This window comes from Lotus japonicus, chromosome 1, assembly GCF_012489685.1.
Source record: "Lotus japonicus ecotype B-129 chromosome 1, LjGifu_v1.2".
In the NCBI taxonomy this organism is placed as follows: domain Eukaryota; kingdom Viridiplantae; phylum Streptophyta; class Magnoliopsida; order Fabales; family Fabaceae; genus Lotus; species Lotus japonicus.
Genome location: NC_080041.1, coordinates 12,714,852 through 12,733,915, shown reverse-complemented (window position 1 = coordinate 12,733,915; position 19,064 = coordinate 12,714,852). Strand labels below are relative to the sequence as shown.

At 43.2% G+C, this 19,064-nt stretch overlaps 1 protein-coding gene across 1 annotated transcript; it reads right to left on the bottom strand.

The window, feature by feature from the left end:
• Window positions 1–12,769: 12,769 nt before the first annotated feature.
• Window positions 12,770–16,232, bottom strand: LOC130733699 (AT-hook motif nuclear-localized protein 15-like). The gene is made up of 2 exons (XM_057585935.1): window positions 15,765–16,232; window positions 12,770–15,670 (listed from the first exon to the last, which is right to left on the bottom strand). Exon 2 carries the CDS (start codon window positions 15,443–15,445, stop codon window positions 14,564–14,566), a length of 882 nt encoding a protein of 293 aa, XP_057441918.1. The 5' UTR covers window positions 15,446–15,670; window positions 15,765–16,232; the 3' UTR covers window positions 12,770–14,563.
• Between the last annotated feature and the right edge of the window lie 2,832 nt (window positions 16,233–19,064).

Sequence of the window (19,064 nt, the reverse complement as noted above, 5' to 3'; positions counted from 1 at the left end):
ATTTTGTCGCTTGCTTACGATGTTAAATTACGTTGAGGAAAAATAGAGAGTTGACTTGTTTGTTGCTTTTGGGTGTGATTGCATTCAACGCAATCGGGTGTTGAGGGTGTTTTGGAGTCTTTTGAAACGTTATGATTTGTTTCGCCCTTGGGCTTTGCTTTCGTTGGTCTCTTTTTGGAAGGCTTTGGGATGCTTTGTTTCTTTGGTATTGTTGGGAAAAAGCACATCTTGATTCAGACAGTACGATAGAGTGAGAAAGCATGAATAAACCACACAGGAAGCTTTGTTCATGCAGTTTGGCAAATTGTGCCTACCTCTGCGGCTATAGAGTAGCTATAGCTCCCTTTATTGATTCTCAATAATCAATTGTGTTTACAATAGCAGTTTCTCTCAACTGCCCAATTATTGTGTACCCTCGTACACCGCCAAATTGCAGTGCACTTGCACACCACCCAATTGCGGCGCACTCCACACACACCTCTGGTGCACACTAGCACACTTTTAGGGTTAGGGACCTCATCTATTTATAGGACACTACTAACTCTAGTATTACAAGATTAGATAATCTAAACCGATAAGATAGAATCTTATCTAAACCCATAAGATAAGATAGAATCTCTCTACACCCATATCACAATCCCCTTAAATCAAAATTCAAATAACTGATAAGATAATGAGCCAATCCCAACAATCTCCACCTTGGTGAATTCTCGAACCCTCGTGAAATCAACTAGTCAGCTCCAAAATCATGATTTCCGGGGTTGTGTTCCCCATTAAATCAAATCTTAATAAACTGAATATTTGGCCTCAAAATAAAATATGTGGGCCCAAGATTTTACTAATGAGCAAATTCCTAACAATCTCCACCTTGGCGAATTCCAAACTCCCTTGTGATGATCTGTTGCTTCAGTTTCTTGACTCTGATTTTCGGGATTGGTGGTGACTGTCTTAGTCAACATGTCTGTTGCACTCTGACACTCGAACTCCACCTCGCTCAACACCCTGTCCTGTGTCTGTTAGATCCGTCAGTTTCTCCTCTCGATGACTTCTGCAATCCTCATGGCCTTTATCCGCAGCGGAAGATATCCAACCTTGCACCGTCGTTTGCTCCACCGTGAGAAACGGAACACTCCACCTGACCACACCGTCAAGGGATACTTTCGGTACACCAGCCTCGATCCCGCGAGCCAGGCGCTCATATACAAATTGTTCGGAAAAATGCACAACTTGATTCAGACAGTACGATAGAGTGAGAAAGGACGAAGAAACCACACAGGAAGCTTTGTTCACGCAGTTCGGCAAATTGTGCCTACCTCTGCGGCTATAGAGTAGCTATAGCTCCCTTTATTAATTCTCAATAATCAATTGTGTTTACAATAGCAGTTTCTCTCAACTACCCAATTGTTGTGTACCCTCGCACATCGCCGAATTGCGGTGCACTTGCACACCACCCAATTGTGACGCACTCCGCACACACCTGGTGCACACTAGCACACTTTTAGGGTTAGGGACTTTATCTATTTATAAGACACTACTAAATTTAGTATTACAAGATAATATAATCTAAAACGATAAGATAGAATCTTATCTAAACCCATAAGATAAGATAGAGTCTTATCTAAACCCATAGGATAAGATAGAATCCCTCAACACCTATATCACAATCCCCTTAAATCAAAATTCAAATAACTGATAAGATAATGAGCTAATCCCAACGGGTATCATGTTCTTTACTGAGAATCTGGTTGAAGTTTTTTATAGGTGGTTTTGGGGTTTTGCTATTTTGTTTGTTCGGTTTGGCTTTGGGGGTTTGCTATCTCTATTACTTTGTGGGTGTTAAGCTTTTTTTCTTGGTCAATGGAAATTTGATTAAACTGGAAAAAGGGCCTGGCCCGAGGAATACAACATCAAATCCTAAGAGTACAATAAAGCTTAGTGTAAAGCACAAAATGCTTTTTTAAAGAAAATGATCTGACTGGAGAGAGAAAGAGCATAACTTTCCTCTTTGCCTAAACTAGGGTTGCAATCAACGAATCCTAAAGGAAACCAAAATTGAACAGACCCAAAGGGGATAGCTTCCCCGCCGCACCAAAGATTACAACAGTGTGGTGGTCGGTGTAGGGAAGCCATAGGTGGTCGCCGCCACTTTCGCATCCTCTACAAGGGCAGCACGGAGGCAAGAAGGAGGGTTGAAGGTCCAGTCTTGAGGAAGACTCTCTTCAAAGCTGAGCTTAGCAATCAAGTGCGATGTCTGATTCCTCTCTCTGTTACCCAGTGGAAGCTACAAGATGGGAGCATCGACATAAGTTGCTTGATGTCCAGGAGGATCGAGCTTGCTTCTCTCCGGGTGTGTCATGATCTGCACGCTTGTACCAACTGGAGGTTGTCTGACTCGAGGATAATCTTGGTACAGCCTAAGTTGGTCGCTAACACAAGTCCTTCTCTGATGGTCATGGCTTCCGCGACTAGTGGAGATGGGGAGGAGAGTCTTCTGTGGGTTCCAGCTAAAACAGAGGCAAAGTTATCTCTGATGATGATACCCACTGAGGAGGAGGGGTGTCCAGGTACCCAACTTGCATCCACATTTACCTTAAGGGTATCCGGAGGGGGGGGGCCCATAAGGTAGCTTCTTTAGATTTTGGGTTCTTTGTGCTTGTCTCTTTTTTCTTCCCTGTATGAGCTAGTACTGCAGTGCTGAGGGTTCTTCTGATTTGTTCCAGGGTAATAAAAGGATTGGGGATCTCCATATTAAAGGCTGCTCTATTCCTCCCTTTCCAGAGGCACCAAAGAGTACAAGCTAAGGTAGCAGAGTCCTTGTCAAAGTCCTGGGAAACTGCTTTGAGGAATTGGAATTTCTCATAGATCCAGACATCAGCCGGAGGGAGACCCGTACTTGGGATGGCCCACTGGAATGAGGAGCCAAACCAGACAACCCTTGTCTAGGGGCAGAGGAAGAACAAGTGCTCAATGGTTTCCTGGGCATTTTTGCATATCAGGCAAAGGTTGCATGTGGCAATTTTCCTTTTGTGCAAATTATCTTTGACTGCTAATGCATTTTGACTGATTTTCCAGAGAAAGAGTTTGATTTTTTGGGGCACTTTGCATGACCAAATAAAGCTCCAAAAGTCATCAGGGACTACATGGGAGCTTGTCGCAGAAGGTGTGGTTACTTGTGATTGGCCCTTGCTACATTGTAGCCAGACTTTACTGAGAAATGTCCCATTTTCTCATGAGGCCAGTAAAGCACATCGTCAGCATCCAGGAAGCTGAAGCTTTAGAATCTGGGAGGCAATCTGTGGGGGAAAAAGGTGTGTGATTAAAGGCTTGTTCCAGCCCCCTCTCTGAGGAAGGAGGAGATCCGAGACCTGTAAGTCATGGTGATGGGGCTGTTGTGTAAGTCTGAGTCCCGAGCTAATCCAAGTGTCTTTCCAAGCATTGATGGCCAGGCCTCTACCCACAGTCCACCTTCCATGTTCTTTGATAAAATTCCTGCCTTCTACAAGACTCTTCCACATCCAGGAAGATTTATTCCCAATCGGTGCTTCAAGGAAATTGTGATCAGGGAAGTAACATGCTTTGAGGACTTGGACCTAAAGAGCTGAGGGATTTGTGAGCACCCGCCAGGCTTGTTTAGCTAGGAAAGCTTAGTTTTGACACTTGAAGTCTTTGAAGCCAATTCCACCCTTGTTTTCATTCTCAGAGATCTTCCCCCAACTCTTCCAGTGGATGCCTCGTTCTTGCCATGACTCCTCCACCAAAAGGCTGCCACAAGAGAATTCAGCGAAGAACAGAAGGTCTTGGGGAAGCTCACAATAGCCATGGCGTAGGAAGGAATGGCTTGGATTACGGCCTTAATTAGCACTAGCCTGGTTGAGAAGAGCACCCTTCCAGCCCTCCATTTTTCTTTGACCCGATCCCTTATCCAGTTCAAGGAAGAGCATTTGTTTCTGCCCCAAACAGTCGGCAGTCCTAGATAGCATCCTGGGTCATCCCAAACAGGCATGTTTAGCATTCGGGAAAGCTCTCGCTTGACATTGCTGGGAGTGAACTTGCAGCAGATAACACCCGATTTGGCTACATTAATTTGTTGACCTGACGCTGTGGAGTAGAGGTTCAGAATCTGGATGATTTGAGAGATTTCTTGTGGAGAAGCTTTGGCAAAAAGAAGGGACTCGTCAGCGAAAAAAAGATGTGTCAAGGTGGGGGCACCAACCGCAAGTTTGAGGCCCTCCAAATTCCCTTGAATGCAGGCTTTGTTGAGCATAAATGAAAGAACATCATAGGCTAACACAAAGAGGTAGGGGGATAGAGGATCCCCCTGCCTCAGGCCCCTTTCTGGCAGGATCTTGCGGCTAAGATGCCCATTTATTTTCGGCTTGTATGAAGCACCTCTCACAAGTTTCATAAGTCGATCAATCCAGGCGATCATATGCTTTGCTCATATCGAGCTTAATAGCAAGATAATCCTTTAGCTCCCTCCCTCGGTTAAGAAGGCCATGAAAGACTTCTTGAGCTACGATGATGTTATCTTGGATAGTTCTACCTCCCGCGAAGGCACTCTGATTGGGAGTGATGAGTTGGTCCAAGTAGCTCTTGAGTCTTGTGACAATGATGCGAGATATGACCTTGAATATGAAGTTGCAGCAGTTGATGGGTCGAAATTGCGTGACTTCCTCAGGGTTGGCAATCTTGGGGACTAGGGCAACAATCGTTTCATTCACCTCATCAGAGATATTTCCTGAGTCAAAGAAGTCTTTGATAGCATTGCAGACAGAATTCTTTATCACAACCCAATGAGTTTTGAAAAACAACCCGCTCAGCCCGTCAGGGCCTGGAGCCTTCATGCTCCCTAAAATATTTACTGCCTCAGTTATCTCTATTTCTGTTATCTCCATTGTCAGTGTCTCATTCATGTTTTCTGTTACTTTGCAGGGAACATCCTCTAAGCACTCAGAAATTCTTTGAGGGTCTTGGGATATGAAGATCTCCTTAAAGTAGTTTGTGAAAGCATTGGAGATGCTCGGGGTGTTCCTCCAGCCAGTCTCCATGTGGCCCCTTGATTCTCTCTATTATGTTTCTGTTACGTCTATGAATGGTTGGCGCATGAAAAACTTGGAGTTGTGGTCTCCATATTGGGCCCATTTGAGGCGAGAGCGGGCACCCCAAAATTTCTCCTCTTGTTCCCACAAATCATTAATCTGCTTTTTCAGGTTGCTGACTTCTTCCCAATCAATAAACCTGTGAGGCCTTGCTTGTATTTGTTGTAATTTGAATTTCAGTTTAGCAATCTCCTGATCTGCTACTTTGAACGTTTTTTTCTGCCATGACCACAACTCCTTTCTTGTGCCTTTTACTTTGTGGGTGTTAAGCTGAGTTGATATCTTTGGGTTGTCCTCATTTTTTTTCTTCTGGATTTGAGAAGAATTGCCTACCTTGAGTCTTATATTAATATATTGGATTCGGATATCATGGAGCCCGATTTTCGGGCTCCAATTTTAGAGCCCTGTGTTTGACCGGTGATCACCTGTAATTTTATTTTTCAATTTTTTTATTCCAAATTCATTAATTTACATTAAAACTTAATTAATAAACAAATTCCAATTTAATTAGATTAGATTGACCCAACACCTTCATCTTCTTACTTTTTTTTCATCGGCATACTACATTTCAACTTCATCTTCTTGAACATGAAGAAAAAAAATTGTCGATCTAACCACCGCTATCACCCGTCAGATAGAAGAGAAGAGAAGAGATCGAGAGGATGGATGCACGAGATCCAGACCTCGGGTTCACAGATATGTCATGGGTTCGATTGGTTGAGGCTTGATTCTAACAGATCTGTCTTTTGATTTTAAGGGATCAAACTTCATCTCTTTCTTCTTTTGATTATGAGGTCGATTTTGTCAATGGATGCGCGAGATCTAGATCTCGGGTTCACAGATCTTTCATGGGGTGAGTTCTTTTCTGGGTTTCTTTTCTGGATTTGATGGTTGAAGGAGCTTCTGGGTTGGGATTTTCGGTTTAGATGGTTCGAATTTCTAGGTTGAAGGAGTTCTTCTGGGTTTGAAGATGAACATCACGATGAAGATGTTGATGAATAACGGTGCAAACGATCTTGACGAACCAGGCTTCAGGCCGGCGTCGCGGCGCATGGTCTCTTGCGCGGTCACCTTCACTGTCGTCATCGTTTTCGCCGTTGAGGAACTCAGATCTGATGAAACCCATAAGGGTTGAGGAATTCAGATGTTTGTGGAGTGGCAGTAGTTGGTTGGATCAAAGGTAATTTGATGGCTGCTATGGAGAGGTTGTGGTCTTGGCGCATCTGAAACTCCATGGGCAAGAGGAAGGTTTGTTCTTCAGTGTGTTTGATCCTATTCAACTCGATTTGGTCCAGATCTACTAAATAAGGAGTTGTTTGAGTCGTGATTGATATGGCAAGGAGATGGGTGTGATACACTAGTTTCTTCCGAGCTTCAGGAATTTGGGAAAGTTTCTATTGTTATTGAGTATTGGAAAATTTTGGGGATTTAATGTTGTATTGATTGTAGTTCGTTTGCGTATTTCTTTCGAGTTTAAAAGCATTGAACTTTATTGTCATGCTGGTTTTGATGTGTCAAATGGGAGTTTAGCTTTATTTTGAAGCAAACCATATTCATTTTGTTTCTGCTATGAAACTTAAATGTCTTTCGCTTTGACCGTTTCGTATCCGTCTTCGCGGTTTAGGAGCCCAGATGGAGGAGGAACTCAGATATGATGAAACCCATATTTGATATTTTATTAAAAAGATTTGATTTTTCTGTTAGTTTAGTGTTCATTTCGATATGGTGATAGCATCTTTATGTTCATCTCGATCTGATTCATCTTTTTTTTTTCCTTTAAGCAAAAATTTTATGGGTCTGGAGATTCATTCATTCATTGATGATTTTCTGGGTTTGAGTTTTGGGGATGAAGATAAAGGTGGAAGAGGAGGAAGAAGAGATTGTTATTAACTTTTTTTTTTCCCAAATGAGATTGTTATTAACTTAAACTGTTTATTACATTTTTCTAATTAAATCATTTTTTTTAAATGAAGCGAGATGTCTGGTCAAAAACAAGGCTCCAATTTTAGAGCTCGAAAAATCGGGCTCCACAGTAACGGGACCCTAATATATTTTTGCTTTCTTTTTTTTTTTTGATAAAAGGTCAAATTCATTAAGAAGAAATAGCAGCAACATCCATGGATAAAATGCTCTCTAAAGCATAAGGAGCATCACCTATCCAAACAAAACATTGACCAGACAAGGCATATTTTGCCATAAAATCAGCGGCCTTATTCGCACCGCGACAAACATGACTCAAACTAAAAGAACTAAAACTAGATGACAAAGCTACGCAATCCGACACTACCGACGCTAAATACGAAAAATTAGAGGAAAACGTAGACCATGCACCAACAACTTGCATGTTATCAGTTTCAAAGACCACATCCTTAAAGTCCAAATCCAAAGCCAACCTAATTGCCCATTTGACAGCGATACCTTCAGCCACAGCAATAGTGAGAGAATGAAATTGTCGAGCAGCAGCTGAAGCAAGCACCCGACCTCGAGAATCTCTAGCAACGAGTCCCATACCACACTCACCAGATCCTGAAAGAGAGACATCTGTGTTCACCTTCACCACCCCTGTTGGAGGTGGCTTCCATGCAGCCAGGCGAGCTCTCTCGTTCCCAGCTCGAGCACCATTCTGTAGTGGACCCGCATCAGTGGCCATCACCACACGAACCGAAGAGGCCAAGCGCCAAGTCTGCTCCGGGGACAGTTTCACTTGCTCGAAAACCCACTTGTTCCTACGTGACCATATAGCCCACAGCAGCGTAATGATTTGCTCAGTAAGTGCATCATCCTTGAGCTTAAAAAATTGGTAGAGCCACGCCCAAAGAGAAGCAGTCCCTACCACATCATACGGCGGCATCACCGATAAAGAGGATCCAAACCAAATGCAACGAACCTCAGGACAGTCCAAAGGAGCATGAACTGAAGACTCTACCTGAATATCACAGAACGGACAAGCCACATCAATGGACATACCCCGGCGAGCCAGCGATCGTCGCGACGGCAACGCCCCCGTGCACGCCCTCCACACCATCTCTTTGCACCTCGGAAGAGCCTTTGAAGACCATAACAGGTTCCAAAACCCAGGCGGAACACCAACATCAGATGAGGAAGGAACTGACCCTGCACGAAACTGCATAATAAAATCATAGGCTGACTTTGTGGTGTACTTTCCGTCATCTGTTCCGCCCCACACGAACACATCATGAACCACCGAGTGGGAGAGTGGAATACTCAGCACCAACGAGGCTTCATAGGCAGAGAAACAATTCTTAACCAAGTGAGTATTCCACACACCTCGCTGCTCATCAATTAAATCCGCAACATGCGTGAACTGTTGCTGATACTGACGACCAGAATAGAGCTTGTATCCAGTACTCGAAGGGACCCAAGAATCATCCCAAATACGTATTCTACGACCAGAACCAACGCGCCAATATCCTCCTCTCTCAACTACCCACTTTGCACCAAAAATGCTAGACCAAGTAAAGTTTGGCCGCGAGCCCAACTTTGCAGCAGACAAAGGCAATCTTTTATGATAACAAGCTTGATAAACACGTGCTAGCAAGGATCCATCATTCTTCATAAGACGCCACCATTGCTTAGCCAACAAAGCTATATTAAAGGATTTGAATGAGCGAAAACCAAGACCCCCATGATCCTTGGGTTGTGCAAGACGGTCCCAACGAGCCCAATTCAAACCACGCTTTGCGACATCACCACCCCAATAGAAACGATTAATCATCCGCTCAACCTCATCACACAAAGATCCAGGCAAAGCAAAGCAGCTCATAACATATGTAGGGATCGCTTGGGCCACCGCCTTCACAAGCACCTCCCTGCCTGCTCTCGAGAGAGCACGCTCCTTCCAACCCTTTAACTTCTTCCAAACTCGCTCCTTCACAAAAGAAAAAACCTGTTTCTTTGATCGCCCCATAATCGTCGGAAGACCCAAGTACTTGTCAAAGCTCTCCACTGCCTTCATACTCAACAGCCTCGATAGCTCAATAGATCTGGTAGTAGGCACATCTCGGCTCAAGGAAAGCTGAGACTTGTCCAAGTTAATCTTCTGACCTGAAGAGTCCTCATAGAAAGCAAGAATAGACAAAACCATAGCTGCTTCCTCCCTGGAAGCACGAGTAAAAATAACACTGTCATCAGCAAAAAACAGATGGGATATCACCGGTGCCCCAGGAGCCACCCTCAACCCATGTAAACTGGAAGCCGCGCACGCGTTAGACAACATAGCTGACAAAACTTCCCCACAGAGAATAAACAGGTAAGGAGACAAAGGATCACCCTGTCGAAGCCCTCTCTGCGGACGAAATGACGAAGTAGGTCTGCCATTCAGCATGACTGAGAAAGAGACAGTGCGAACACATCCCATGATGAGAGAGACCCAATGATCCGGAAACCCCATCTTTGCAATAGTCTGCTCAAGGAAATCCCACTCCACTCGATCATAGGCCTTCGACATATCAAGCTTGAGAGCCATAGTCCCCTGATGTCCCGTAGCCTTCTTCTTCATGTAATGAAAGCACTCATAAGCAACCAAGGCATTATCAGTGATCAGACGATTAGGCACAAAAGCACTCTGGGACTCACTCACTATATCAGGCAGCACAACCTTCATCCTATTAGCAATCGTTTTAGTTACCAGCTTAAACACCACATTACAAAGACTTATCAGACGAAACTGGCTCGCATACATCGGATCCTTCACTTTTGGAATCAAAACAATCAATGTCTGATTTATAACCTCATGAGAGGCACCCTCATTCAAGATGCCCAGAACTAACCGAAGAACGTCATCTCCAACCACATGCCAGAATTTCTGATAAAAAACCGCTGGAAAACCATCCCTACCTGGAGCCTTGGTAGGGTGCATCTGACGCAACGCACAAACAACCTCATCAGCCGTGAATGGGTCTGAAAGAAAGAGTCTGTGGTTGTCTGAGAGACGACCACGCACCAAATCAGTAGCTTCATCAATCCTAGTGGGTTGAGAAGTAGAGAATAAATCCACAAAGTAGCCCTTCAGAACTCGCTCAATACCCCTCAAGTCCCGAACCCAAGCTCCAGCATCATTTTTTATCTTCACAATAGAGTTCCTCGCTTGGCGCTGAGAAGCCTTTCGGTGGAAAAATTGTGTGTTACGATCACCATGTTTCAACCATGAAGCACGGGACCGTTGAGACCACCAAATTTCCTCCATGTGTAACAAATTATCCAATTCTCTCTCAGTATTAAAAATATCAGAAAGTACCTCCTCTGACTGGTTCATCTGCTGAAGGTCCAACAACTTCTTTTTCAAAGTCTTAATATCACGCATAAAATGCCCATATTTCACCTTCCCCCACTCGCGGAGGGTCTCACCAAGAGTGTCAACTCTAGAAATCCAAGAACCATAACCCTGAGCCCATGCTGCAGTCACAGTTTCCTCACAATCCTCAAAATCCTCCAACCACAGTTGCTCGAAACGGAAAGGTCGACGCTGCCGTCGGATGTCCACTCCAAAACCAGCTGTCCAAGAAACCAAAATAGGATTGTGATCCGATTGGTGGCGAGGAAGGTGATCCACCCTAGTCTGACACCAACCCTCAATCCAAGCCGGATTAACGAGAGCATAATCAAGCCGTTCTTGAATAGAACTCTGATCTGTCCTCTTGTTAGACCATGTAAACGGTAACCCTGAGAACCCCACATCCACCAGTGAGCAAAGAGCTAGAGAAGCATGGATCTCTTGAAGGCGACCCACATCAACCGGATCCTCTCCCTCTTTAGCTTCTGGTGATAAAACATCGTTAAAATCCCCACAACAAAGCCATGGAACACCCTCAGCCGGTTTCAAAGAAGAGATCAAAGCCCAAGTCAAGTGTTTCCTAGCCAACTCAGGATAACCATACACCGCTGATATCTGCCCATGCGAGGTCCTATCATCCATTGGAACATGAAAATTAATAACATTCGGAGAAGAGGAAATGATAGTGACATCCATCTCCTCCTTCCACAACAAACATAAACCACCACCTCTAGACCGACCCATACCTCTACAATCCACAGCATAGTGATTAGGAAAACCATAAGAGCCACGAGCACGTTGCCATTCTGCAACCGTTCTACGAGTCTCCATAAGAAAAACCATATCGGGACCTTCTGAGTGGATGAGCTGTTTTAGAGCCCTTACTGCCTCTGGGTTCCCAAGCCCACGGCAGTTCCACGATAAGAGTTTCATTGTTCCCGGCGACGCTGTCCCGCAGCGTCCGCCGATATCGAATCAAAGAGAATCTTCCTAGGGGGTAGAGAGTCCGACCCAACATCCCCTAAGCTGGCACCAGTCCTTAGAAAACCATCATGTGCACTCTCAGTAGCATTACCATCAGGAGCAGACAACACAACAGCAATTTGTTTACGTTTCTTAGACAAAGGCAGCGTCACTGATCCATAACCAGAGTCCTCACCTTGGTCATCACCACCACAGCGAGGCTTCACCGGGAGTTTAGTAGGGTCTCCCTCAGCCAAAGGAGCCACCGGCTTAAAAATTGGAGCAGAGGTCGAACCACCTCCCCCACCATGAGAAGCCACCGATGGAGAGGGGCGTGGGGAGCGTTCTCGTATTGATGAATCCCCACGCAAATCAGAAGATTGGTCGCGATCCTGGTACCGATTGTTCGTACTTTGTAATGATTAAAGATCATGGTTTGAAGTTTGAACTCCTTAATTGAAATTTGGATCCTTATGAATTGTACTATTAGGAAAACCTTTAACTTTCACCACACCTGATCAGATTTGCAAGAACAAATTACCACAACAACAAAATACCATGGTCTCGCCTAAACCTGAACTTTAATGAGTTTCAACCAATTCAATTATTAGCTTACGATGAAATGCCAAATGCAGAATACAGCTAGACAAGAAGGGTCACAACTAGGTAGACAATAGTACAGTTTACCCTTGCACCAAAACTGAGAGGGTACATCATGCCATCATGGTTCCTGCATAAATATAATTAACACTCCTACTTTTGCATAGACGACCCTCCAATAAATTCAATTATCACCGTTCATTTTATCATTCTCCTGTCTCTCACTTTTTTCAACATTTTTCTTTTTGAGATCACTTTTTATTCAGCATTATTAATTATTAATAGTATACTGCGTCCTGCACATCTAACATTAACTTGAGTCCTGCCCTACTTGATATTGTATTGAGAAGTATGATGGATGGAAAAAATATGAGGAATCCATCCTACAATGGTGAGAAAATTGACAATTGATGAGTTAACTCAAGAATATAGTTTTACCAAATTCAAAAAAAAAAAAAAAAAGAATATAGTTTTACCTACTTCAAGATATAGCAGATAAAATTTGCAAAGGCTTAAATAAGTTTTTGGTCCCTAACCTTTACCAAATGCTTGGTTTTCGTCCCTTGCCGAAGTAAAGGTGGGTTTAAGTCCCTAACCTTTGTCAAAAGGTTTGGTTTTGGTCCCTCTGGAGCTTTGGGTCAACACCGGAGCTCCGGTGGCCCATGTGGCATTGCCACGTCAGATTAATGACGCCAGGTGGAATAATTTTTTTTATTTAAATTAAAAAAATCTCTCCTTCATCTAATTAATCTATCTTCACTAATCTGATACATCATCACTTTCAACAACAACAAAAAAACTGTTCATCATCATCTTCATCCAGAAGTTATCACCTTCATCCTCAATTATTGATTTTCACCAACTTTCTAGCCAAATAATACCAGATCCAAACATTTCAAACAGATACACTAATTAAAGGAGGAAGATAGATGAGATGGGGGCACCTATATGAACCTGCTACAGTCTTGCATCCCGGTCTCCAAATCCCCGCACTTCCCTCACTTGCAAGATCTTCGAAAGCAAAAGCTCATCAGGCAAGAAACCATGCTGCACCATGTCATAAAAGAGGTCCACAACCTCCTCCCAACTCTTCTCCCTGGAGTAGGCGCCAATCATAGTTGACCAAAATTGACTTCTTATATAAAATTCCCTCAACCAAATCCTCAAAGCCACGATCAGAAAAGAGATGAAGGAGGAATAACAACTCCAAACTCCAATACCAGAATGAATCGAGATTCTTCCTTACCGCTGCTTGTTCCACCGCCATCACCACCGAGCTTCGACCGCGACGCCACGGCAGGGGTGTCGCGCCTCCGCCGGAGCCACCACTGTGGTCGTGGGTCTTCTCACCCTCGATCTCCCTTCCTCCATCATAGTCTTCTTCCTTCACGATCTGCTCTGCCACTAAGACGAGTTCTAGATCCATCCCTCTGTCACCTATGCTTCATCTCATTTTTCTGATTTGGGTCTGAATTTGTTTGGATTGACTTCATCTTCTGTTTGGTTTGGCTTCATGGTTTGGGGCTTGGATTTGTGGAGGAGAAAAGAGGGCAAGACACCTTAGATCTGTGTGTGAAAGATGGGTTTTGCTAAAAAAAATTGGGGTGGGCAGAAGATTGGGTTTTGGGAAGTTTTAGAGGAGCTGCTGGTGGTGTTGGGTGAGAGGGGTTGGCGGTGGTGGTGCTGGGGGGGGGGGGGCGGTGGGGGTTCGCTGGTGATGGTGGTGTTGGGTGGGAGTGGGATGAGAAGAAGGAAGAAGAAGATGAAGGGAATTATGGGTGCCTGGGTTTTGAAGATAAAGAAAATGGTTAAATTTCTAGGTTTAGAAGATGAAGGGTTAACTCAGAGGACCATGGTGTACTCTCTTTATTAATCAATGAAGGGTCCAACCTTGAGGAGAGGAATATGAGGAGTGACTAATTTAGTATTACTAACAATTACTCATGACATAGACTGCAACATAATTTAACACCATACATTAACTTTTCAATCACCCCCCTTGCCTACACAATGACAATCAGAAAAGTTCACCAAGAGTAATTAAATATCAACTAAACATCCTAATAATATGATGCCAGAAGCCCAGAACCACAATGCACAAGGACAAGTGAGTTAAGAAAAGAAACTGGCTTGCAAGGATATATAGAACAAGGAACTGTCAGCACCACAATGCACAAGTACAAGTGAGTTAAGATCAAAGATTGAACAAAATGAAAGACAAGCCTAATAATAACATGTTTGAACCAGTTAAAGATTCATAAACTCAGAAGCTACTTCTAAGACAAGCCTAATAACATGTTCGAATCAGTTTCTCTTTTCTCATGATTCAGAAACTCAGAAGCTACTTCTAAGTTCTAAGAGAAATCCTAATAACATGTTCTAATCAGTTTCTCTTTTCTCATAATCAAATCAGAAACTCAGAAGCTACTTCTACCACAAGCCTAATAACATGTTCAGCTCAGTTTCTCTTTTCTCAGAATCAATTCAGAAACTCATAAGCTACTTCTAAGACAAGCCTAATAACATGTTCATATCAGTTCCTCTTTAATCAGAATCAATTCAGAAACTCAGAAGCTACTCCTCCCTAAAATTGATTCCCACTCTAGAACTAATTGTAGAAAGATTTCCAAACGGGCACAGAATCATGAGGCATCTGACCATTTGGCATCAGATTAGGATTCAAATTGTACACTGCAACCTGTTGCTGCGCCAAACCCTGAGAAGAAGAAGGTTCTGCACTAGTTGCAATTACACCTTCATTCACCTCTTGTTGTTCCTGCACTTGCATCTCCTCTTCCCCTGGTTCATCTTCCAATGGCAGCCTCTCATAAGTAGCATTAGCAAATGTTGCAGCAACCACCACCACAGGCCCTGAAGCCACCAGCGACCCCACCACCGTGCCACCCACCACCTGCCCCTGCCCACCAGCCAGATACACCGTCAGCCCAGTTGCCTCCGGAGGACTCGGCGGCGGCAGAAACGCGCCGGAGAGCGACAGTATCTCAAACCTCCCCTGCAGGCTGACAACCCCACTAGGCGCCGCCGGCTGCCGGAGCGTCACGTTAGTCACCACGCCGCTACCACTCAGCACCGAAACCCCACGGTGGCGGCGGTTGGCGAAGGTGGCGATGCACTCCGCCACGTCGCTGCCGCCGGCGACCTCCAGGATATGGCTGAGAAGCGCGTTGGGGCTCTCCTTGGTTATCACCACCGGCGGCTTCGGCTTGTTCTTCGACCCCGGCGGACGCCCCCTCGGCCGCCTTCCACCTCCCGGAGTGTGCTCGTCGTTGTTATTCTCCTCATCATCCCCTCCGCCGCCGTTGGTGTTGCTGTTGCCGCTGTTGGACGGTGCGCCGTTGCTGTAGCTGTTGTTGCTGTTCTCCACCAACTCTTGCTCCCTTCTCGACGCGACCCTGTTCGGTTCTTCCTCCGCCGGAGAAGAAGGATTCCCCTCCCCCACGCTCCCAGCCCACCACCGATTCGCCGCCATATTCTACACCCAGCAAGCAAATCTAGAACAAGATTTTTGAGAAGTTTGTTTTCACTCTTTTAAGGTGAAATGGACTACAGCATGTGTCTCAACTCTCAACCTTTTTTTGTCCCTACTTGTCTTTAATATGGATATTCATTGAGATCACTAGTGGAGAGAACACTCTAGAATGCAAGTGATGCAAACCCAAAACCTTATCCAAATTTATATCACTCCTCAAGGAACCTGCATGATTCAGAAACCAAGATGGGTTTATTGCGTGTAAATCTTGACCAAACACAATACCCAAAAAAAAGAAACCGTCTTACAGAACACTCACATGAAAAAAACCAGCTCTGCTTGACAAGAATGAATGAAAACGTTTTGTGGGGTGTTGTTGTTTCCAAGGCTCAGAGGAGAGAGCGTTTTTTTTCTCTGCTGCTAGCTAAGCTACCCCTGTTTTGAGGCCTAGTTGGAGGGGCATCATCCTATGAAATCCTAGTAGCGTTTTTGAGCTAAATGGGGGATGATGGTGCGGTTTTCTATGCTTGTTCTTGTGTTGTTGGGTTCAAAGTTTATGAGTGACTAGCACACTCTGGCTGGTTGATAAGGAAAGAAGATTAGGCCAAGTTGCGTGAAGATATGATGATGATTGAAGGAAAAAACAGAGGGAATGAATGAATGGATGAGTTGGATTGAATAGTGGGTAAATGAAACTGATGAGTTGGTGGCAATGTGTACTATGGACCTTATATATCTGATGATGATGGGATGAGACAGTGGCTCGAGTACCTCGTGGGAGAGGTGAGGTGAAGTGTGTTGAGTTTGAACGCGGAAGCGTTTCTCGTTACTTTTTATCCGAATCCTCAGGGCTAACGTGTTATCCGCGTTTGGTTTAAACTTTAAAGTTAACATTGCAACAAAGAGTGTCATTGGTTTAGTTACCAAAAGTGTCTTCAGAGGGTGGGGTGAGTAGCTCACATAGTTGTATAAACTACTTGAATATATTTAATCAACCGCCACCACTAGAACCCTCCACTGCCACCACCATTGTCGCCGCCACCACCACCACGCTCCACCACTGCCGTCACCTCCACTTCCACCACCGTCGCCGCCACCACTACCGTCGTCGCCACCACCACCACCACTTCCACCATCGTTGATATCGTCATCATTATTGCCACTACCACCACCACTACCGCCGCCGCCACCCTCCACGACCATCGTCGTCACCGCCACCACCAATATCGTCATCGCTGCCACCATCGTCACTACTAATACTACCACCATCACCGCACGTCACCACCATGTACCACCACCATTATCGAGACCAAATTATACAATGTATGATCAAACGTTGTATAGTATTAATATTTTATCAGACGTTATCCTATCAGATCTAATACAATCAGGTCTTATACTATCAGGCCTTAGACTATACAGCACAGCAAACATGCCTTAATTTATACTAATTATAACTTGGTGTTATTCATTAGTTAATGGTTAATGCAAATTTTTTTACCAAGGTATCCTACATCCGGCAATATGAGATTAATCCTCGATATTCAGATATCACCTTAAGTGAGTATTGAGTAGGTCTCTCCCATGTTTAGAGATCGAATCGTTGATTACATACTTAACAAATTCAGCTTTCCGCCAACTGTGTTAGACCTTGTTGGTATTGTTAATATACTATTAACTAGACACTTGAAAACCAAAATGATAAAATTAAAAATGAGTTGTTCAAAGTGCGTAAATAATAAAGTTTAAGAAGTATAAATATATGAAAATTGTTCATGAATGGTAGCTCAAATGGTAAGAGCTATATATGAGACATGTGGTTGGGTGCGAGAGGTTCAGAGATCAATCCTTGGAGGGTGCAATTTTTCTTTCTAATGTACTATAATAAATATATAAAAATTATGAAAAAGTTAATTGGGGGATCAAGTTGGTTCAAATTAAAAAAATATCAGAGAACTGAACTACAATTGGTTAGGTTCGAACTTAAAGTGAAGTGAACCGAGTAACTAAACCAATTTGAACCAAATACATTTGTTACATTTAGATCATCGACGCATCACATCAACCCAAACCAATGAAGACTCTTGTATATAATTGAGAGCCCCTATATAAAGCATAGTTTTTAGAATTTTGAATTATATGTCCACGGTCAACTCAAACACGCTATATATTTATTTAATTTACTCATGACCTAGGTTGTTGATAATTAGACGATCATTTCAGAATATTGACGGTCTTAGTTGTCAATCAGTTATCGGTAACTAATCCTACTGAAATACTTACGGCCTTGACTCTTTGGTACACTTTTTTATAAAAAAAAAAAATTAACATGTTATCGATGACATTTAGGCAGTCGGTAATTATGTGATTACTTGTAGTGATTATTCAATTTCTCAAAGTCAACATGGACTTAATTGCTTGAACAAAAGTCGAAATGTCTGGGATCGATGAAAACAAAAGTTTCCATAGGTTACTCGTCAACCCAAGGTTTAAGCCATTAGTCGAGAAGACGAGAGAAATCAACCTGGAAAGGCAATTAACGATCCAAGAGAATGTGAAAGAATTATTGCATGATCACATACATATGAGAAGTATGGTACGCCATTTGGTTATCCAATACGTTGTTGCTAAAGAAATCAAGTGGAAAATGATGTATGTATGTATACGACTCTCTATTGTATTCCCTCCTTTCATTCATGAAAACATACTTAGGCTACAATCAGATGCCTCTATTCCGATAAGACCATGATTAAACTGTCTTCATTGTTGAAGATGTCATTTACTATCACAATGTAATGCCCTTCAAAGTCAAAATCGCTAGGGGAACTTGATAGAGGATGATGACTATAGTCTTTAAGAATCAAATTGGCTAATATGATGCTAATTTGAGGTTTTATCCAAATTATGCTTGGAGAAGTGTGTAATGGACAACTACTCAGCGAGACAAATAGGCTAATAAGCTCTTTGCAAGTCAATTCTCCTTTTTGGAAGAATTTAGCGAACAAGCTATAACATCTATCTATTATAATATAGGAATTGTGAAGCGCGCAATATGACGCTGCCAACTCATTTTTCCTTCTATTTCTAAAATTTGTCATATCAGCTTTTTATCTTACGTGGCATGTAAGGCCCAAGTTTTTCAGTTTATACCAAGTGAATAAATTCTTATTCACCAAAAGGTTTGATGCATGGCGAAGGGAAACCTGAACAAGAGTTTAGTAAATGAAATAAATGTATGAAGGAGAAAGTTCAGGAAAAGTCTAAGGATTGTATCGAAGTCGATTTAAGTTATAGCACGACTAATATTCGCATTTAAAACCTAGGACAAGAACCTTAGGAAACAAAACTATGTTCCAGCTTTGGAACACTATAGGAATATAATTTCCAACAAACTTCCAACTTTGGAACACTGTAGGAATTTAGTCCAAAAATCTTTAGAGAAATATTAGAACTTCTCTTTTTCCATATATCACAATCATTTCGAGGCGAAACTCTAGGATCTACGAACGTCCGATTCCAATCATCGGAAGTTTGCCGAAACCGAATCCCTGGTTTTTCAAAACCCTAGAATCAACCGTCAATGAAGACTTTTTCTATTCAGAGCTTCAAATGAAGATTC